Source organism: Coffea arabica, chromosome 10c (genome assembly GCF_036785885.1).
Source record: "Coffea arabica cultivar ET-39 chromosome 10c, Coffea Arabica ET-39 HiFi, whole genome shotgun sequence".
Lineage (NCBI taxonomy): Eukaryota > Viridiplantae > Streptophyta > Magnoliopsida > Gentianales > Rubiaceae > Coffea > Coffea arabica.
The window spans coordinates 6,262,351-6,284,205 of NC_092329.1; the positions used below are offsets into that span (position 1 = coordinate 6,262,351).

General features: G+C 35.4%; 3 protein-coding genes across 4 annotated transcripts; all 3 read left to right on the forward strand.

Annotated features, from left to right (window-relative positions):
* The first annotated feature begins 4,176 nt into the window (after window positions 1-4,176).
* LOC113715013 (RAF-like serine/threonine-protein kinase PRAF) lies at window positions 4,177-7,078 on the forward strand. The gene is made up of 2 exons (XM_027239162.1): window positions 4,177-4,509; window positions 6,968-7,078. Exons 1-2 carry the CDS (start codon window positions 4,177-4,179, stop codon window positions 7,076-7,078), a joined length of 444 nt encoding a protein of 147 aa, XP_027094963.1.
* Window positions 7,079-9,547: 2,469 nt separating this feature from the next.
* LOC113714900 (low affinity sulfate transporter 3) lies at window positions 9,548-14,256 on the forward strand. 2 transcript variants are annotated; one of them, XM_027239034.2, is made up of 12 exons: window positions 9,548-9,953; window positions 10,071-10,119; window positions 10,229-10,436; window positions 10,542-10,716; window positions 10,876-10,941; window positions 11,058-11,288; window positions 11,403-11,529; window positions 12,132-12,418; window positions 13,232-13,425; window positions 13,546-13,634; window positions 13,722-13,798; window positions 13,889-14,256. In XM_027239034.2, exons 1-12 carry the CDS (start codon window positions 9,651-9,653, stop codon window positions 14,045-14,047), a joined length of 1,965 nt encoding a protein of 654 aa, XP_027094835.1. In that variant the 5' UTR covers window positions 9,548-9,650; the 3' UTR covers window positions 14,048-14,256. The 2 variants fall into 2 exon arrangements, with proteins under 2 accessions (XP_027094835.1, XP_027094836.1); XM_027239035.2 differs by having other exon boundaries at window positions 13,558-13,634.
* Window positions 14,257-15,190: 934 nt separating this feature from the next.
* Window positions 15,191-17,292, forward strand: LOC113713273 (uncharacterized). The gene is made up of 2 exons (XM_027236952.2): window positions 15,191-15,434; window positions 16,892-17,292. The coding sequence occupies exons 1-2, from the start codon at window positions 15,327-15,329 to the stop codon at window positions 17,024-17,026; spliced, it is 243 nt and encodes an 80-aa protein (XP_027092753.1). The 5' UTR covers window positions 15,191-15,326; the 3' UTR covers window positions 17,027-17,292.
* The last annotated feature ends 4,563 nt before the right edge of the window (window positions 17,293-21,855 follow it).

The window sequence follows — 21,855 nt, forward strand, 5'->3', positions numbered from 1 at the left end:
GCGTTGATCCAGGGTAGGGGTGCAAATGAGCAGAGTCGAACTTCAACTTAATTTTATGAAACTCGAGCTTGACGAGATCAAAATGTAAAGATTGAGCTTGAGCTCAAAAAAATTTAAAAAATTTTTTCTTAACAAATAATAAAATATTAGGGATATATATATGTAATTTTACTATTAAAATAATATATATATATATATATAATCGAGCAGGCTCACGAACTAATGAGCTGAATATTTTTGAACTTGAGTTCGGATTCGAGTTTGACTTGATCAGGTCAAACTGAATGTTATTCAAACTCGAGTCGATTTCGGACTCGAACTGCTCGCAAGCGGCTCGATTCATTTTGTAGCCCTAGTCCAGGGGCCAATGCTCTAATTTCGTTTGGTACTTGCTAAAATAACATTAAGAAACACTTAAATGGCGTTGCCAAAAAGTAAGACCATTACTTCTATTGTGAAAATTTAAATGCTACAAAAACCTATGGAGATTACTTCCATCATAAAAATTAAATGCTACAAAGACCTACCAAGATTAGGATATTAGGGGTTCATTGTCATACGTATAGATAAAATTTGTGCCCAAAATGCTATCCAATCCAGTCCGTATTGTTTGTCAATATGAATGCAAGGCTAGGCTTCTTTGGTTCCTTTTGCAAATATTTAAGTGAGGCCGTGAGGGTATCAAAAGAGCCCTCCTCCATATCTGTTCCTCTCTTTTTATCTATTCCTTTCTCTTTTCTTTCCTGCAGCAGATTTTTTTTTTTTTTTGGAGAGAATCAACATTGTAGAGCCCATTAAATCCACATGAGATAAAATTAATAAAATTATATTATTTTCTTCACTTCTTCCTTCATAATTCAAACTGTAACATCTTAGTTACACACGAGGTGTCTCATCAACTTTGCTGTCCTTGTTATAACACATTACTAGGGGGGAGTGCGGGTGTTTAGTGCCTGTGGGGAAAGAGATTTTTTTGTTGAATAAATAATAGTACATTGTGAGAAGAAATAAAACTTAGTATAAAAAGATAAACAATTTAATCAATCAATTCATACAGAGTTACAATAAAACTGTGTCAAATTGAAGGTCGTTGATAATGCAGAAAGGCAGAACAACACAGAAAGCTAACCTTATTTTAGAATCCCCACCGAGAATTCTTTCTTGTTGTTGCTCCAAACCTATAAGATAATAACCAACCCAGACCAATTGAGGTTAGGCAACGCGAAAAATGCTATCTTGCAATTAGGCAACGCGATAAGAGTCGCTAATTGTAGGTACTAAGAACACACCGACAAAATTAAGGGAGGAACTGAAAAATTGGGGGGGTGAAATCTAACCTCACGCTGAACCACCAGGAGTAGCTGGGATTGAAGAGCATTATGAGCCGATTAGTATGAAACCAGGTACAATTAGGGATGGCAATGGGGGCGGGTGCTCGCGGGCAACCACCCCGCGGGGGGCTCTCGAGGCGGGGGGGAATTTTTTCCCCCCGTTTAGAAACGGGGCTGGGGGCGGGGGATACTCCCCCGCCCATCCCCCGCCCCGCCACCCGCAAAAAAAATTATATATATATAATTATATATAATATGTAATTTAATTAGTTATAAACTTATGATAATGATATTATTAGTTAGATGTATTATATAATGTATATTAGTGTATGTAATAAAATTGATAGTATCAATTATACGAATAATTAGACATGTCTACTAATAGAATTTATTAATTAGTTATACTAAATTTACTAATACATTTATACTAAATTTCTAATTACACTTAATAGAATAACACTTTTTCTCAAAAAAAAAAGCACAAACACAATAATGAATTAGTGATTGTATTTGTATTAAAAGTGAAAACTTAACTATTTTAGTTGTATTTATTTTATCATGTTGGATTGTATTCAAATAACTTTTGTTTGATTATTTTTATGAGTTTTAATTGTAAAATTAAAATGAATAATAACTTGATGATGTGTTGATATTTTAGTACTTGATTATTTATTAAAATTTAACTCTAATAAAATTTTATTAACCCCGCGGGAAAAATTTTATTAACCCCGCGGGGGAAGCGAGGCGGGGCGGGAGGAGTGGGAGGCGGGGGACGGGGCGGGGGGAGTTTGTAGGCAGCGGGGCGGGGGATGGGGAAGGGGTCCCCTGCCCCAACCCCGCCCCGTTGCCATCCCTAGGTACAATTATCCCAATCCTGGAATGCGAACAGGGAGAAACTAATAATCAACCGTGGCATTAACATACCAACGGTTCGACAATTGAATTTGGTGTAATTAATGACGAAATAATAGTTAATTTCAAAATTGAGCTCGGATGGAAGAGAAAACAATGAGGCAAATCGTTGTAAATGAAGACAAAAAGGGAAAACTTAACTCCTGAAACTGAAAGGGTATAAACTGACCAATGTTTGTGGTTCATAAATGCAGATTATAAATGATAGAGAAATGGGTTCCTACCATTGATAGAGAAATTGTTGACTCATTTCCTAAATCCGATTGTCATTCAAATGTTTCAGACAAAGCAACATCTCAAACGGTTATCTGCGACTGAAAAGGGGAATTATTGGTAGTTAAGAGATATTCCGGTAATTACACCAACATATAAGTATATATGGGTTGTACAAAATGTAAAAACAGTTGCACACTAATTACACATTCCATCAATACCCAGATGGCTCATCAATGACAACTTTAAATGTATTAAAATAGGGTCATTTCAGTAAACATACCCAAATACATGCTTCCTTAACTTGTACTTAAAACTTTTAAACTAATACACAACATTTCACATTCCTAGAAAGCCCCCACCTATGCGGTTGAAATTCAACCTATTCTTTGACCAAAACTCAATCTTATATAGTATAAGGAAATAATGCATTTTTTTTTCTAAAGCTTTTGATACTGAGTTTTCTTGGAAATTTTATCTTTTTTTTGGGTGTGTGTACGTGTGTTTGGCACAAAATCAAGAACACATTCAACTCCATTCAATTTAAATCTTTCCCAAGTCCTATACTCTATTCAGTACACTACCTATACGGGCCACAAGAGTCAACTTGCAATGTTTTAATCATTGAATTTTTGTAGTGTTTGGAACATTGAATCGTTGAAGATGAAATAAGATCCAATCAGGCCTCCTTGATTCACTTATCAACTACCCAGTGATCCAACTCCAACCACAACAACTACGAGTTAGTCAATCCCTTCTTTAACACTCTATTTTCAAACCTTTTGGGTTAAACTTGGCATAGGAGTAAACAAACTCTGAATAACAAGTGCCCTTTGGGTTAGGTTTGACATACGAGTAAACAAAACCCTGAATAACAAGTGCCACATTTTGATATGGATTTAGGATCTGTTTGTTTGGGTGGAAAATGTTTTCCAGGAAAATATTTTCCTCATTTTCCATTGTTTGGCTGTCAATTAATTTGGAAAAATAATTTCTGACAGAAAATAAGTTACACCGAGTGAAGGAAAATAACTTCCTTATCCATCATTGTGAAGTTATTTTCCTTTTGTAAAATCAATCTTCTTTTCACAGCCTCCGGCGATGAACCAATCCCTTCTTCGGCAGCGATAAAAGACCATCTCCAGCAACATCTCATCGGCAAACAATTCTTTCTTCGTCGGCGGCATCCCAACTTCAGCGAAGACCCACTTTCCGAGGTAAGTAAGAAATGTTGGATCCATGTCTGATAATGCCTCTTCATCTTCAAATCATCTCAATCAAATCGACAGCACAACAGAAGCGAGTCCAGGTGGAGGTGCTAATGGTTTGTCTATGCAGAATAGTACAGGAAACAGTTTGAGAATGTTACAACAGAGAATACGACCTCTGGAGATGGCTCTGGCCTGCACACTATTCCTTTAGATCAGGGAAAGAACAATAGCTATTCTCAAGCTTCATCATTATCTTGCTTCCACGCTTCATCATTATCTAGCTTCCAACTTCTCAAGCCTCCTCAATAATACACTTGCAATTCCTTTGTCCCACCATCCCCTTCACCCGTCCCCGGTCCCCCAGCCCCTTGAATCGATAGTCTTCCCTCCGTTCAGCATTTCTGTTTTATCATGGCCAATCCTCATTCCCCGATCCCTTAATCCCCTCCCAAACAACATAAAATCTCCTTAGGCCAAAAAAGAAGAAGAAGAAAAAAAAACACAAAGAGATGGAGAACTACCCATTGAATAATTCATCCTACCCGGATTCCGTAAATTCCTCCCCACGGTCCCTCGAAAATTCCTCCGGGGATGAGGCCATTTCTTCTTCATCTGCCTACTTCAAAGTCAAGTTCTTGTGCAGTTACGGCGGTAAAATCCTCCCCCGCCCTCATGACAACCAGCTCACTTACGTTGGCGGCGACACCAAAATTTTAGCGGTTGATAGGAACATCAAGTACTCCATGTTCATCTCTAAACTCTCTTCGCTTTCTGATTCCTCTGAAGTAAGTTTTAAGTATCAGTTGCCCGGAGAAGACCTTGATGTTGTTTCTAGTGCAGAGGTTATCTAATTTTTTTTAGTATCACTGATTTAAGACAATAAAGAAAATGTTGTGGCATCCAATTTGATAGAAGAGACTCTCGGCCCTTAATGATTTTTTTTAAAAGGAAGATAAAAAGTCAATTCATTAGTATCCTTAATAATTCCATTTAACATGGTGTAATATGAATAAATATTTTATAAAAATGATAATATGATTATAATGGATATAAACTAAAATTAACCTGTAATGAAATGAATGTTTTGAGAGTATAAAAATATTTGCAACATATCAAAAAATATATCAGAAAATATTTTCATTGACAAACCAAACACAGGAAAATTATGAAAAAAGAAATTTGGAAAATATTTTCACTTAATAACCAAACACTGAAAAATTACGGGGAATGAAGTGATTTTTCAGGAAAATGACTTCGATGGTCCGTTTGGTTATTTTTCAGGAAAATATTTTTCATTGAACTAAGGGTCCGTTTGGTTGGACTGAAAATATTTTCAGGAAAATATTTTCAGTCCAACCAAACGGACCCTTAGTTCAATGAAAACTGAATAGTCCGCCCACTCAAAAAGATGCATCCTCTCAAGCATTATAGCCTATAGGAGGATGCCTTCAAATCAGAGAATCAAACAGAACATCTTCAATGGTCCCAGCAAGCCTTCTTAGGAGTTGGTGTCCAGTGCCCGCAATGGTCCGAGTCCCGTGATTATCGTGTTCGGGGGGATGAGGCCTCTCCTCCCGGGCCGGAGTGGGATTAGTCGGGCCCCGCAAGGATTGACCCGGACACCCACTCCGTTAGCAAAAAAAAAAAAAAAAAAAAAAAACAGAACATCTTCAAGAAAGTTTGGTGCATTTTTCTACAGATTAAAACCCTTTAGCATATTGATCATGAATCTATTGTTTATTGTATAAAATTACTGGCAAGAGCGGAATTTGATGACCTGTAAGTAAAGATATGGCAGGAAAAAAGACCCCACCAACCCATTATATTTATTCGTTCGAGCGACATTCCCACATCCCAAAAAAAGGTAAAGATTTGGATCATGTCATGCAAAGGATCAATTACGCAGTGTCCAAACAAATCAAAATTTGCGGCACTATGGACATGTCTATCTAGACCTTTTTCAAAGATTCTACTTACAGAATTATCGTAGCTATTTGTCATTCAATATATCTAATGATTTAGTTATGAAGGTCATGCCAATGAAGCATATTCTTTTACCAAAATCGTATCGAACAATTTCAGGTTATACTTCATAGTAATTTTTATAGCTTAATATGATCGATATGACGCGAACTAACTTACCACAAGCCTGTTCTATATCAATTTTACTTTCAGAAGTCTGAAAGTTCAAAATAAAAAAAAAATAGTAAAAGATGTTGAAACAGCAGTATATAGCTTAAATTGGACTTAAAGATCACAAAATCTTTCACCCCTAGGATTTCTTACTTTAAATTTATACTCAAGTTATACTTGTGTAATATTAGTATGATTAGATAGAAGGACTCTGAATGCAGCAGCAGTCAAGGGACAAATTTGATTTGTCTAATGAAGTTTGCTAGCTAGCATAAGATTTTAGGGAAAGTCCAAGGACTTAAATTGTAAATTAGCAAATAAGCCTCTTTTTTTTTTTGGTAAGAAAGAATCTAAACTTTAGACAACAATTTAAATCGGTCAATGGTTTTTTTTTGTTCTTTTCCCCCGGAGTAAATCCTTAACAAAAGATTCTGCACCTTCAAAATAAAAAGTGATCCGACTGGTAGGGTTGGCACTATTACAACTTGTAGGTCAATCCACGAAAAAAGTTCTTATCAACTTGTGAACACGATGCCCAACTGGTAGATTTGGCACTATCAAAACTTGTAGTTCAATGTAGGAAAAAACTTCTTTATCAACTTATGAATACGACGGACAAGGCCAATATCATGGAATTTGGTAGGAGTCATAAGATAACTGCATTCCTTCATCCAGAATCGACAGTAGTGGGAATAATGGGTGGAATTTGAAAGAAGGCCGGCGTAGCTACTGCTTCTCTGTGCAGGACCATTACCTAAAAGCAAGCTAATGAACCTCAATCAACAACCACCACGCCTCCCCACTCCTCCACTCTTAACTCTTACGGGACCATTGATACCACCTTCTTAATGCCATATATTTTTGCACCGCCTGATTTAAGAAGGTAATTCACCTCCAAACATGTGGAGGCAAATGCCAGCGTACATTTTTCTTGCATTGTTTGGTGCTTGCTTTCTTCCAAAGAATTGACTTCTCGTATTAGGATTGCAAAAATCTTTTGCAAACATTTTGACATATCTTCAGTTTTTGGTGGGTATAAAAATTGAATAAGTTTGGCATAACGGAAGAAATTTGACCAATGGTCACATTAGACTCGGGCAAATTTAGGTGGAAACACACAATAGTTTAGCAACAAAGAGTTAAGCATTACATTTTTATGTGATGTAGCTGGTAAAGAATCCAAGAACGAATATTGGTGGATACGATGCTAAGTTTTTGTGGATGGGAGTCAGCAGTAAATTTAATGTTAGTCAGGCTGTCTTTGTTGCACCTTATTGATAGATCGACAAAAACCCCTGACTAATTTTTTTTCTTAATAAATTGTATAGAATTAAAATCAACTCACAATTATTGGGAGAATCAGGTCAAGGCGAGTAAGAGGGAGATGAATCCTTCTCTGATCAAAGGGGTGCATTACTGCATGCCGTTTGAATGTTACTGCATGTGTAGAGGTTTGAATCCCTAACTTTCAATTAAACCTACATCTTATGCTTTGCTTTGTGCTAACTCGATCAACTAATTACATTTGATCAACACTATAGTTAAACCACAGAAGTGGTGGGAAGAATATGATATAACAGGAAAAATATTAACATATAGTAGTTAAGAACGCTAACCCCTTACTACCTTAATTACAAATATGGGTAGCAATGTAGCATAAACATTAATAACTGGAAGCAGATGTATAGTCAACTGATAAATTTTTTATCAAAATTATGACCAATGGTGCATTTCCATCCTTCAAATGACAATTTGGCTAGAATGTACATTGAAGCAAAAGTTGGGGTAGAATATAAATACTTGAACTTCAGGAACTAACACGTTCACACTAATGTTTCAAAGAAAGTCATCCAGTATTGGTTTGTGGACTGATTGATGCCACGAAGTTAAAACAGATAAGGGTAGGCATGCAAGATTTGCAGAATTGTTGGACTTTGAAGTGCAATAGATCCATACTTGTCCTGTTGTCCCTGTCGTTTATTCCTTTTTATGTTCCAACAAGCTAAGTGTAGTGCAAAAACCATCATAGATTTCCAAAAGTTAGCAATCGGCATTCTGGACAGTTCATTGGAACAATTAATCAATCAAAGTCAAGAAGAAAAATATGACATTGGCTTGCCTTATTTTGTCACTGTCATGGCAATCACTCAAAGTTTAGATTAACATATCGAGCTCGTAGATTACCACAAGATGGGAAACGTCTTAGAAGGGATCACTGGAAGGTAGTAATGGAGGGCAAGCTTTTCAAGGCATTTTCCATGTGTAATCTGATTTTTTGAGTTAGGCTCTGCCTTTTTTTTTTTTTTTTTCCCGGTAGAAAAAGTAGCCTTTTGTTTTCGGGTAAAAGTCTTTTTCCAAGAAGGCTGATTTACCTTCCCCCCTTTCGTTTACTCTAGTTTACATATCGAGCAACAAATAGTATGACTAATGCTACATAAAGAAAGAAAATTTGTTATGAAATTCTGCGCATTGTTTGGAAGAAAATTTGTTATGTATTAGTCTTGGAAAATCTTCTTGGTGAACGAATTAATTTACTCATTTTTTACATGAGACATGAATGAAAATTTTGTCTACATTTGGTCTAGAGAGACTCATGCATTGGGTATTTTTCTTCCTCAAGTGGTAGATTCTAAAAATTGACGCACAAGTGTTTTTTGCACATTGTTTATAATGGTTCAAGTTGTCCACGAAATAAAAATCCCACAAAAATAGATTCGCATGATTTGATTTGGACATTTTGAAAATGGGGGACCGAAATAATGCTGATTACTAAAGTTTAGCGACTAATGAAAATGCACCAAACGACAATAATAGAAGGCGTATGGAATTGGAAAAAAAAAAAAAACACAATTGTGAATTTTATGCTAACCTCTTACTTGATTTTGGACGAAATGGTGATTTGATGACCTCCATTGGATTTACGGAAAGCCATAAAGGGTTCGACCTACACATTTGAGTGGATAAGTATTAGCTTACAACTCTATATAACTTTACCATAAATCTACCTCTCAATCGTCAACGTGGCAATATGGTAACGTTAAAAAATCCCTTCTGATCTTTAAATCAGAACGGATGTTCAATGGATACTCATTAACACACTTAAATTTTATCTAATCTATCATGTATATACACACAATAATAATTACTATTCTCACTTTCATTTAAATACTTTTCTTAATTAATCCTTTGTATTTATATACTTTCTCTAATTAATCTTACTTTCTCTAACTAATTAACATTTGAAGCACATCTCAAGCGAGTAAATTCCCAAAAAGAGGTATTTTTTAATTTAACTTCCCAAAGGGTGGTGATTTTTTAGCTTCTTCCCAAAGGATGAAAAACGTATCCAAGAAATGCGTTTTTTCACATAAAAACGCATTCTTCAAATGCGTAAAAACGCATTCTTCAAATGCGTTATTTTAACAAAAAAATAAACCAAGTAGGTGAAAAAAAATAACGCATTTGAAGAATGCGTTTTTATGTGAAAAAACGCATTTCTTGGATACGTTTTTCATCCTTTGGGAAGAAGTTAAAAAATCACCACCCTTTGAGAAGTTAAATTAAAAAGTCCCTCTTTTTGGGAATTTACTCCAAGCTTAAGCGAGTAGGTGCACAGTTAGACTGAATCTTAAAAGAAAATTTGGTGAGGTATACTACAATAAACATTCCAATAATTAAAAGCATATCATTCACTGAATAATTGAATTTACTGAAAAGGGTCAAAACTGTATTTATATTCAGCAAGTCTAGTTCCCACTTCCCAGAAGGGCAGGACAGATGATGAATAGCCAGATTTAATTTAAAGTTTTAAACACTCCAAATACCTGTAGTGGCCTAGCTAACTTCACAAATGGCTCAAGAACAGCAGCTTGAAGTTGTCAATAATGGAAGGACAGAAAGGACAGGGTGGTTACTAAATTCCCCTGATCCCCCTGGTTTTTTCCATGAAATTTTCAGTTCAATAAGGAGGACGATCTTGCCTCATGGAACCAAAAATCATTCCTCATTGCCCAAGAAGTCTTCTGCAAGTAAAGCATTCTCATTCCTTCAAGGCTTATTTCCTATTCTTGAATGGGGAAGAAACTACAGAGCTACCAAGTTCAAGAGAGATTTGATGGCTGGCTTAACTCTTGCCAGCCTCTGCATTCCTCAAGTAACTAAGCTATTGAATAACTTATGATCTTTTCTTTTCCATATTCTTCATTGGATTTCTGCGAAAATGAAGCGATTTTCGTGCTGTCTCACTAAGTCTCAATGTGAATCCTGCCAGAGTATTGGATATGCAAATCTTGCGAAACTTGATCCTCAATACGGCCTATGTAAGTGCTGATATACTATGCTGTCGGAGTTCTTTACCTGTTATCTTTCAATCAGTTTTATGAAGCACGATTGCAAGGATTGCTAATAGTCCTTCTGGGGCTTCCACAGATACAAGTGTTGTCCCACCTTTCATATATGCATTCATGGGGAGTTCACGAGAGATTGCTATTGGTCCTGTAGCAGTTGTTTCATTGCTTTTGTCGTCACTGATCCAGAAAGTAGTGGATCCTGCAGTTGATCCTGTTGGCTACAGAAGACTTGTATTTACTGCAACTTTTTTCACTGGTGCCTTTCAAGCAGTTTTTGGATTATTCAGGTGGTCTTTCTTCAGAAGTGGGTGTTTCTTCTCTTTATTCTGCAAATCTAATATTGTTGAGTAGATATGAAGATTAAGCATAATTTTACACTTGTACAACTGCAGATTGGGCTTTCTGGTTGATTTTCTGTCACATGCAACAGTAGTCGGATTCATGGGAGGTGCTGCAATTGTGATTGGTCTCCAGCAACTCAAAGGGTTACTGGGAATCAGCCATTTTACCACAAAAACAGATGTAATCTCTGTCTTGAAAGCTGTATTTAATTCACTTCGCCATCAGGTAAGTCTTTCGCTTTTGGGCTCTGATGATGCTCCCTTTAACACCTTTTTCAATTCTAATGATCTTTAAATTCATGCATTTACTGAATAATTACCATATAATTCTTTTGATTGATCAGAAAAATTTGACAGCCTTTACATCATTGTTCTGTCATGACAGTGGTATCCCCTGAATTTTGTCCTGGGATGCTCATTCCTTATCTTCATCTTGATTACAAGATTTATTGTAAGCAGTGATTACAGTTCATTTTTAACTTTCTTCTTTTTTTTTTTTTTCTTTCTAGCACAGAGAATTTCAAATTTTATACATTTGTCCATTCATTGGTTCCAATTATATTGCAGGGAAGAAGGAACAGAAAACTTTTCTGGTTACCAGCAATAGCCCCTCTTGTATCAGTTATATTATCAACCTTGTTCGTGTACCTGACTAAAGCTGATAAGCATGGCATTAACATTGTGAAGCACTTCAAAGGTGGATTGAATCCAAGTTCAGTCCATGAATTACAGTTTAACAGCACACATGTTGCTGAGGCAGCAAAAATTGGAATAATCTGCGCCGTTATTGCTCTCACCGTATGAATTTCCTATCCAATTTTGATAAATTATTAATAATAATCCTTCGTAAAATCTACAATTTTAAAAAAAATATCCTCAATTGTTAATCGAATATGTCAAAATTTGCCTCAGGAAGCCATTGCTGTTGGCAGATCTTTTGCTTCCGTCAAAGGATATCACCTGGATGGTAACAAGGAGATGGTAGCCATGGGGTTCATGAATATTATAGGGTCTCTAACTTCATGCTACGTAGCAACTGGTAAGCCAATTTGTTTATACCAATCTGATATTGGTCAAATTTTGTTACCTCTCAATTATCTTAACATGTTTAATGTCCAATCTTTCGAAATCATCCTCATGTAATCTTTCTTGTTTATTTTCCAGAATCGATGCTTTATCTGTTACAATCGTACTATTTGAGAAAAAACACAGAGAATCGAAAGTGCTAAAATTGAAGTACACACTAAACTAAAACGGGTAACAACATCACATGTACCCAAAAAACGGGTAATAACATGACCGCTTTCGATCCTTAGCTCCGATATGAAACCCCTTTATCGAGACTCACTTTTCAAACCCTGACACGTATAATAAGTTGTGTTGTAAGAATTGATCTAATTAACCTCACATGACACACGTGTCAAGATTTGAAAAGTGAAACTCAATAAGAAAGCTCTATAATGGGATTGAGGATTAAACATGTAACATGACAAGAACCTAAACACGAAAATCGCATAGAAAGTGAGAAACAAAATGAAAAAAAAAAAAATCCATAACTACAATGTTTACCATGGATGATTTTATTCGACAGCAGTATGCTAATTGATCAAGATTATTGATTTCTGGGACGTATGAGGACAGGTTCATTCTCAAGGACTGCTGTAAATTTCAGTGCTGGATGTGAAACGGTGGTGTCAAACATAGTGATGGCTACTACAGTTCTTGTATCTTTGTTATTATTCACCAAGCTGCTGTACTACACTCCACTTGCAATCCTGGCATCAATAATTTTGTCAGCCTTGCCCGGACTCATCGACATCAATGAGGCCTACAATATATGGAAGGTGGACAAGCTGGATTTTATCGTTTGCGTCGGTGCCTTTTTGGGCGTCTTATTCCGCTCCGTCGAAACTGGACTTCTTGTTGCGGTAATGTGTATTTCGTATATCATGAACTGATTTTTTTTCCTTTTCACGGTTTATCTAACGGATTTAGGTGTTATATTTCTGAAAATATATGATTAATTAAGAAAAATAAATAAATACAAGGAAGGATACGTAATATTAAATATGAAAAATATATAAATATAAGACAGTTTATAGGTGCATGCTTCTGTGATGAGTCCAGACTCCAGCCCGTTAGATCTGCTCGTTTGGATAGTAATTTTTTGAAATTTTTGTAAAAACATATATAGTAGCGATTTGATGTGTATGAGGTATTAAGAATATTAAAAAATATTGTCAGAACCAACGTAATAATTTTTCTTTGAAAAACTGTAATCCAAACATGGCAAGTTACTAGTTTTCGTTTTCGTTTGGACAATTATTTTTAGAGGTGGATTTTTAAAAATACTGAAAAATGTGTTTTGAATATTTTTAGAAAATATGCAGTTTAAAAACACTCTATCTAACCTTAATAGATTGATTTGCACTTATGCACTCATTGTATTTTTTCTTTTAAATTTAGATACACTCTTAGCTATGTTTCACTCCTCGGAACTTTAATTATTAAAAGTCTGTTAAACTTACAAAATTTGCCCTAGCAAAGCTTTGCACGAATATACTTCCAGGCTCTCATTTATCTTGATGTAAATTTTGCTGCCCCAAAGTATATAGGATACTCACGCTTTAGTTTTTTTTATTTTTTTTTTGCATAAGTATGTACTCTTACTGTCTTACATAAATAATTCTATGATGCACAATAAGAATTATTGTCATATGATGATTAATCTTCCATTGCAGGTTGTTATCTCTTTTGTCAAGGTAATTGTAAGTTCAATTCGACCAAGTACAGAAGTACTAGGAAGGGTTCCAGGGACAAGTACCTTCTCCAATGTCATCCAATATCCAATGGCAACAAAAATTCCTGGCCTGCTTATAATCCGAATTAATTCCGGATCACTTTGTTTTGCAAACGCAAATTCCATTAGAGAAAGGTACAATTTCTGCTTGAATTACAAGAAAACCTACTCTTCCCTCTCTCCCCCCCCCCCCCCCCCCCAAAAAAAAAACATATGTGTTAAACAGGGTTCTAATTCCAATTAATGAAACCCAAGAATTTTGCTTAGGATTTTGAGGTTACTAGGGGACGAAAATGAAGAGAATAGCAAGGACAACATTCGTGTACTTGTCCTTGACATCTCGAGTAAGTGCTTTCAACTCTAATTATTGAATATGGCATTATCCAATCTTCACACCAAACTAACTTCTAAGTAAATCTTTGTTTTAACAGATGTTATGGGCATTGACACTTCAGCTATCATTGCCTTAGAAGAACTGCACAGGGAATTGGTTTCACGGGGCATAGAAGTAAAGCTTTGATTCTTATACAGTAATCAAAGACTCTGATGTTTTTCAGTCATTCTACAGCTCTAATTTTATTTATTTGTCAAACTGCAGCTGGCTTTTGCAAGTCCAAAGTGGCAAGTGATGTCCAAACTAAAGTTGGCCAAATTTGTAGATAAAGTTGGAAGAGGGAGATTTTTTCTCAATGTTGAAGATGCCGTTGATGTTTTCTTTGATCCCAACATGTCTGCCTCTGCCGTCCACAACTGTTAATGGCTCTTCTGCTTTTTCACAGCATGAAGTTTCAGATTAGTGATCAGTGACCGCAAGAACAAAATATAGATGAATTCAGGCTCCATTTAGTTTATTCCATGCTTGAAATGTACAACACAAAAAGAGGCCGATTCTGCAGCCACTTGTCCACAAAATCCATTAGTATGTGTTTAATTTGATTTATTGACCAAAACAAATGCTTAATCCGATTTCATTTGGAGCCACCAAATAGGGGATGCCCTGTTGAAAAGTTCAACACAAGTTTCTTCACGGTGCACATCTCTATTAATAACTCCGGTAAGTCCTAAAACATGTCTAATATTTTCCCAAGTTGAAAGAAGAATCAAACTACTTCATACTCACACGAATAGAATTCGACTGATAGGATTTCGTTCAAATTTGATTGGCCGGCTAATTAAACCAAAGTTAAAAAACAATTTATGATTGATAAACTTTCAAATTCGACTCGATTAGCATATAAGTGAAATTTATATGTAAAAAATGTAAACTGTTTGAACTCGGCTCGATTCAGTTTGATAAAAAGTTCATTAAAGCTCAACTTGAAAAGTAAACAAATTAAGTTTGAACAAAATTTCAAACTCATCAAAACAATCAACAAAATTTAACATTAGAGTGTTTGACTTATTTAGACTCGTTTACACTCCTATTCCTCTCCTATATTCACATGCAATGCCTATTTCTTTGAGTCTATTTAATGGGCACTCGTTAACATATATTTCAGATATCATAGTTTTGAAAATATAAAATTAATTAGAAAAAGTAAATAAACGTAAGGGAGGATAAATAAGATTAAATAGGAAAAACATATAAATATGAGAAATGCAAAAAAATCATAATAATTGTTAGTATGTGTAGTATGTGTATATACATGATAAGTTAGGTGAATTTTAGTATGTGTGTGTATGATAACTTAGGTGAATATTGGATGTATTAATAAGTGCGCATCGAGCACCCGCTAGAAAAACGTCAAGCGACATAGCGGATGCACCTGTGAAAGCGTGCGACGTATTTCCAACTTCACCTGAAGCTATGGGAAAAGCGCGTTCGAGAATAGCGTTGTGCAGACAGCTGACTCATCATCCATCGTGGACTTGTACATCTGCTTTGCTTAAAACGTCGTAGTTATGTCGTCTTTTCTCGTGCACGGTGCAACTACTGAAAGTTGAGGTAACCTGTTCGACGACGCTCGGTCGCAAAGAAGAAAGAACTCTCCGGACTTCCGGCTACGTTTTCTCGACTCTGACCCTAATCAGCAACCATGGGAGCGGAAGAAGAACGAGAAGCACCGAATCGGAACCCAGTTAACACTGACCCAAAACCTAATCGCATAACTCAAGCTCAATTCCTCTCCTGGAAAAGCCAAAAGGTCTTTCCTAATATCCTTTTTTTCAATTAATTTATTGGTTATTCATTTTTTGTTACTTGTTTCTTTTCCCTATTTGATTTAGGGAATGTTTATGTGATGAGTATTGTACAAAATTTGAGCTTTAATTAATTTTCTAGTTTTGTTTATCCTTTTATGGCTTCATTAATTAAATGACATTCAATTAAGTTTCATGACGTATTATCCATGACTGGTAATATTGTTTTATTTTCGCATAAAAGAATAATCTTGCTGGTATTTCTAGCTTATTAGTTATGGCAAGTTTATGATTTGACCAAGGGGGATGGAGTAAGGAAGAGTAGTTTTTTAGCTGAATAATTACCATACACTTATGAGCGTTTGTATTCTTGTTTTTTACTCTTCGTAATTGAAATTCTTTATCGAAATAAGTAACTGAAGCATTGACACTACATGGGGTCAGCCATTGAAATCCTGTAGTATAACGCAATTTCGTTGAAAAGTTAACATGGGAAACAGGTGGATTCTGGAAAGAAGAGGAATGGGTAGAGAGAGAGAGAGAGGCAGGACATTGAGGTAGGAAATGAAAAGCTGATAAACTTGAATCAAAAGAAAATTTTGCAATTTATACAGTGTAGGTTCTTTTTTCTTTGTGCCGAGTAGTACACAGCGCATTCTGTAATTTCATCAATTTATCTTTAATGACTCAGTTCGTAATTGTTACATTTCCAGGAAATGGATTACCTTTGCCTGTTTGGCCTTTTGATTGTAAATGCAAAGCCATGACATCATTATCTCTTATTTTTTATCAAGACTTGTTAATGGGCTAATTCAAGAACTATAAACTGCCATATGTCTTAGCTGCTACTTCTTACTTTCATCAGTTTTGTCTTCTTGTTTCTTTATGCATATTGGCTTGGTTTGGAGTTATCTGATTCTCTCCTCTTTTTTAGTTCTTATGGGGGAAGTGCAGATTGGGAAGGGAGGGAAGTGGAAGGGGGAATGGTCTCTGTTGTAACAAGCTACTACCTATTTGTTGCGAATGTTTTTGTGGATTTACTATGTTCCACAAATAAATTTTACATACTTGGAATGTTTTTGCATGGGAACCTTTTTTGTCTTTTCTTTTCTTTTTTTTCCCCTTTCGGTTTTTAGGTTTACTAAAGGCCTGCATTTCTTCTTGGTGCTTTCTTGATGTTCCTTGATGTACGTGTATCACCGTAAGTTTACAAACGCTAGATGGTATATTAAGCCCTTTTTGGAGTTAAAGCAGAAGGTGAAACTTACAACAGAGACATATGCAGCTGTCACTAATTTTCTTGCCAATAATTTTTCTTCACGGAGCTTAGAGGAGATCAGACTTGTTTTACCTCTTTGCTGGAGTTGTATAGTGGTATTTATGACATTATTGCTTGAAGGGTAATAGCTTTTGTCAGTTTAGAGGAAACATTTAGCAATAACTCATTTACTTTGTCTTGTAGGATGCTATTGCATCAGCTAGAAAAGCTGAAGCAGAAAGGAAGCGTTGCGAGGATGTAGCAGCAGGATTGGTGCAAATGAATGGCCGTGAGCTTTTTCAAAATGAACCTTGGGTGTTTGATAATTCTCGTTACTAAGTTCAATTTTACTGTGCTTACAAAAAGTAGTATAAAAAAGAAGACAGTTCAATCTCTATGAGGAAGCATTATGTTTGAAATTTGTTACTTCACCGATACATTTGTAGTTAAGGTTACAAGCAAGTTCCTGATCAGACAGAGCACATGGAAGTCAAGGTTTGAAGTTGGTTCCGAATTAGACAGAGCGCGCTTGGTGTGCTTCTTTATACCGTGTAGAAAATGTTTCAGCTATAAAGAAGGGAGATATAACAAGAAGTTTTTTATTATTCGAATCTATTGAGGAATTGGAAAATATTTCCCCTGAATGCTCAAGAAATCCATTGGACAGGTCTTTAGAAATTCTTTTCCAACATATTTACTTCATAGATTCACATCCAACAAAATATTTAATTATCAGGTCATTTCCTTGTCATACATCTTTTTGTAAGTAAGTTTTTGAATGCATCGTTTGAATGTCAAATGGGTTGGCTACGTCGACGGGATATGCGATGATAGCTGGAAGCGAGAGGTGGTGGAGGAGGAAGAGAGGAGAAGGGAACGAGACTGGAGACAAAGCTGAAGCCGACCAAAGTTTCTCGGACATGCTGAAAAGGATGAAAAGCCCATCAATCAACCTAGGGGTGGTATCAAGGCGAGTCGAGTTTGAGTTTAAGTAGTACTATGTTTGAACTTGAACTCGATCCCTATTGATGCTACTTGAGCTCCAACATAATAGAAATTAAGGTTGAACTTGACTTGTTTGAATTCGAGTAAACTGCAAACCTTATTAAGTTCAAACTACTCGAATTCGAGCACGAGTTTTGAGTCCAAGTTGAGTGATTTTTCTCTTTTTTTCTTTTTAATTTTTTATATTTTAAATTTATCAGATTACTTCTTTGCCATCCATTACTTTTTTTTACTGAACATTAATTCATGTAAATTTATTAAAATAAGAACTCATAACAGTCATTCTATAATTAGAATATATAATATATAAATAATGTAAATACTCGATTAAGCTTGTCGAGAACTCGAGTAGCTACTTCTGATGTTCGAACTCGATTCGTTACACGGGATGAGTAGCTCGAGTTTGAGTTCGAACTCGATCAAATTGAATTCAAACCAAACTTTTGATCAAGCCGCTTGCAAATTACTTGCGATCGGCTTGGCTTGCCCATGCCCCTAAGCCAACCTGTCTCCTGAGTTATTCACCCACAAGGGTAAAATAGGAATGCGAGGGCAAATCAGGCAAGAAAAAACCAACTGGGATACACCTCACTGACGGCAGTCCAACCTGACCTAGTATTGTTCACGTGCCAGCACAAACAATTATTTGCTGAAATTACAAACCTACGCACTCAGAATACTTGCCAAATGACCTAAATGCCCACACAATTAAGGGGACGAAACCAATTCCAAATGCATACAGCTCCCGCTCAATCCAAGTGAGAGCACTCCCTCTTTTATGGTAGTTTAGATTTACTGGAAGTAATCCAATGTTTATCGGAAGTTTGGAAATTAGTTTAAACTTTTGAATTTTTACTAAAGTAGAGATTTTGCAATTTGAAAGAGTTACTTTAAAGTTACCATGTTGAGCAGAGACTTTAAAGTCTCCATTTGAAAGGGTGACTTTAGATGTCACCATTTAAGCGGCTTTAGATTAAACAGTTTAGAGATAAATGATGTCTAAAAATAAATAACCTAAAGTTGTCCTCTCAAAGGACAACTTCAAAGTCACAATTTGAATGTTTGCACTCCTCATTTCAAAAGACAAAAATCTCTACTTTAGGAAGGATTCAAGATGTGGGCCACTTTGGGATTTTTCAATAAAAGTCGGATATTTGAGGCAAACAACCCTTCAATGGTTCATTAAAACGAATGATTCTATTTTTCCCTCCTCAATTATTGAGTCTCCTAAATAAGTACTCAGGATATTGAGTCTCCCAGATAGGCACTCAGGACATCCTGCTTTGGTCTATCCATATATAGACTTAATTAATTGCAAATATTTGAGCATATCTATCACTAATTGGCTTTTGTCCAGACTCGTCAACTAATAGACGGAAGTATGCTGAACAGCACTAAACACCTAAAAGCGTAATAATAGTTGACTGAAGGATGCTGAATGCCACTGAAAATCTAAAGGTATAAGCGTAACATTAGTTGGAGGTTTGCATGAAAAGTCGTCGAATTACAAGAGAATAATTCACTCACACATCTCAGTGTGAGATAAAACAATGCCCAAAAACAAATTCAATATCCCATAGATAATACAAAATAAAATCCACTAGGTACAGTCATGCAATATGCAATTACTAGCCAAAACTTGGTTGAAGTACTTAATTTTTTTTTTAAAAAAATCAATAATGTACTTAATATAAAAATATAGAATCAGATACTTGCTACGGCTAATAATGCATAAGCTTGAATAAATCTGAGGCAATCAGAACTCAGAAGTTAAGCCGTTCATAGACTAGCCTGATGTGCAGTGACTATCTTTGACTATAAAAAATTTAGTATCAATAGCCAGCAAATATATATATATATATATATATATATATATATATATACACACACACACACCACAGTCTAAACTACAAGCTCTCATGTTGCTGAACAACATGATTTCTATGCAAAATCTGGCCAATTATCGAACTCTTTGCACATCATAAATCCACCCCTCTAAAACTTGACGAATATTTTTTCCTCATTAAGGGAGGACGAGTTTTTTTGTATATTTCTATGGAACTTGAAAAACAAACCAAGGTAGCATTAGGAGGATACATTATTTTACACATCAAAGAGGCAAATAAGATGCAGACATGGAGCAAATCTTCAGAGAAACTAGGGAGCTCCACCAAGAGAGCAATTCTATCCAAGAGCGACTATTCAAGCAGGATATAATGTACTGAATCGAGCTTATGCCTTCAGAATGTAAACATGTTTATAGCATTGTTGATTCCTTATGTTAGTTATCCAAAAATTGTGCTGCTCATTTTTTTCTTGAACTTCATTTAGTGCTCCAATAAAAGGTATCATTCTATCATGGAAACGAAAAAAGATCCAGTAGCTCAAGTGAATCTATGAATAAACAACTGAAGAAGTTATGTCGACTGATGGAACTCAAAAGGTAGTGGCGGATATTGAAGTGAAGTTCACAATCATGGCTTCCCCAGTACGAGTTGAACTTGATGCTATGGAGAAGGAAAATGATTTACTTGAAAGGACCTTTCAAATTAGTTGAGCAAAGAACTTTAAATAGATTCATGTATTATCAAAATAAGATCAGTGGTTTATCATTTCATTCTAGAATATGAACTCTGTGCATAAGTGAGAGCAAATTTCTACTTCGACTAACATTATATGGAGTCTGAATAGGGTTGGGTTGTTAAATCTATGCATGGTTTTGAACTTCAAACAAGCACCAGACGATAAGTACATAGAATCAAGTAGACAGAAAAATTGTTGTTGTCTGGTTGTTCTCTTGAAATCTGGTGTTTTTACAAAATAAATGAGTGTGATTTGGAATATCTATAACGATTGGTTACACTGAATAATTTCCTATTTTACAATGTTGTAGATCGTATGTTGGACATTCAAACCATTTGAATAAAGACCAATAAGGCAGCAACTATTCCTTGTTTCAGGGTTCATTCAAGAACTTGTAACTATTTGTAGATACCGAACTAAATAATGTTAAATTTTAAAAAACTAAATCAATCTTTTTTTTTTTCATTAATCATACTTCTGTAGCTTTTTGAGTAATGCAAATGAAAGGTTTTAAACAATGTCTGCTTTCACTTAATTTTCATGTATAGCTGATAATTTTTATGCTATTGTTGTACTACTTATTACCAAAAATCAAAATAATAAAAATTAGAAAGCAGGGACCATGATTTTTTTTTTCTTTTGTACTTAACAGATTGTCTCGCAAAAATTAATATGAGAAGCGAAACCCATATTTGCTTTCGACCACTCAACAATCCATGTTTGCACGTTCAACTAGATCAAACTTGTTGGGATCTTTTTATCAAGCATTCATTTGCCTCGATATTTTCATGTTATTTTTTATTTGTAGTTGTAACAAGCACTACTAAATAAAGAGGATCAAGAGTTCTGGTTCCCATAATATTTTGCAGGACAATATCATAAGTGCTGAAGTTTAAGTTATAATCCTCCTTTTCTATTTTATATCATCCTAAACACCCCCACGATCTTCAAGTGAGGAGCCACAACAACTCTGTATATAGTGATCAGGTATTTTAGTTGGGTTGACCCATCTCATAATGAAAATTCTTCTCTAGTATTGGTTGGCGAAATCAAAATTCTTTATAATTATGACACGGTTCAAAGGTAAAAATCCTTGGTTTTTCATTAATTTTATCATCATAAAAGTAGACCAAAGTACTTATACATCATTAACTACACAGAAGTTGGATTAGAAAAAACTTAAACGAATCAAGCAAAGAGATTGATTGTGCTACTTGACTAATAAAAATGATTCACCTTTGCAGACTAGTACAGTAGATATCCTATGTGATGAATCAGAGATTGTTTGGTGAACTTATAATGTGGTTTTTTTGGGGATAATCTAGGTGAAGAGAATGACGAACCATAATAAGATAGATGGTCAACAATAATGATTAAAGACAAAGATGGAAATTCTTATTGGCATAATGATTATGACTGATAAGCTATTAGTCAATCTTTAAATTAAAGATAAAGATGGAAATCCTTATTCTCATGTATAACTGATAAGCCATTAGAGAAGGGTTCGAATGTGAAATCTTTCGCTTATACTCCCTCCCCCAAAATTACCCATTCTTCTAGTTGTGAGTAAACAAAAATTC

Coding starts and splice junctions, on each gene's coding strand:
- LOC113715013 (XM_027239162.1), top strand. CDS start 4,177: ATGGAGAACTACCCATTGAATAATTCATCCTACCCGGATTCCGTAAAT. Junction 4,510..6,967: donor ATGTTGTTTCTAGTGCAGAG/GTTATCTAATTT, acceptor TATGTGATGTAG/CTGGTAAAGAATCCAAGAAC.
- LOC113714900 (XM_027239034.2), top strand. CDS start 9,651: ATGGCTCAAGAACAGCAGCTTGAAGTTGTCAATAATGGAAGGACAGAA. Junction 9,954..10,070: donor CCAGCCTCTGCATTCCTCAA/GTAACTAAGCTA, acceptor GAATCCTGCCAG/AGTATTGGATATGCAAATCT. Junction 11,289..11,402: donor GCGCCGTTATTGCTCTCACC/GTATGAATTTCC, acceptor AATTTGCCTCAG/GAAGCCATTGCTGTTGGCAG.
- LOC113713273 (XM_027236952.2), top strand. CDS start 15,327: ATGGGAGCGGAAGAAGAACGAGAAGCACCGAATCGGAACCCAGTTAAC. Junction 15,435..16,891: donor TCTCCTGGAAAAGCCAAAAG/GTCTTTCCTAAT, acceptor TTTGTCTTGTAG/GATGCTATTGCATCAGCTAG.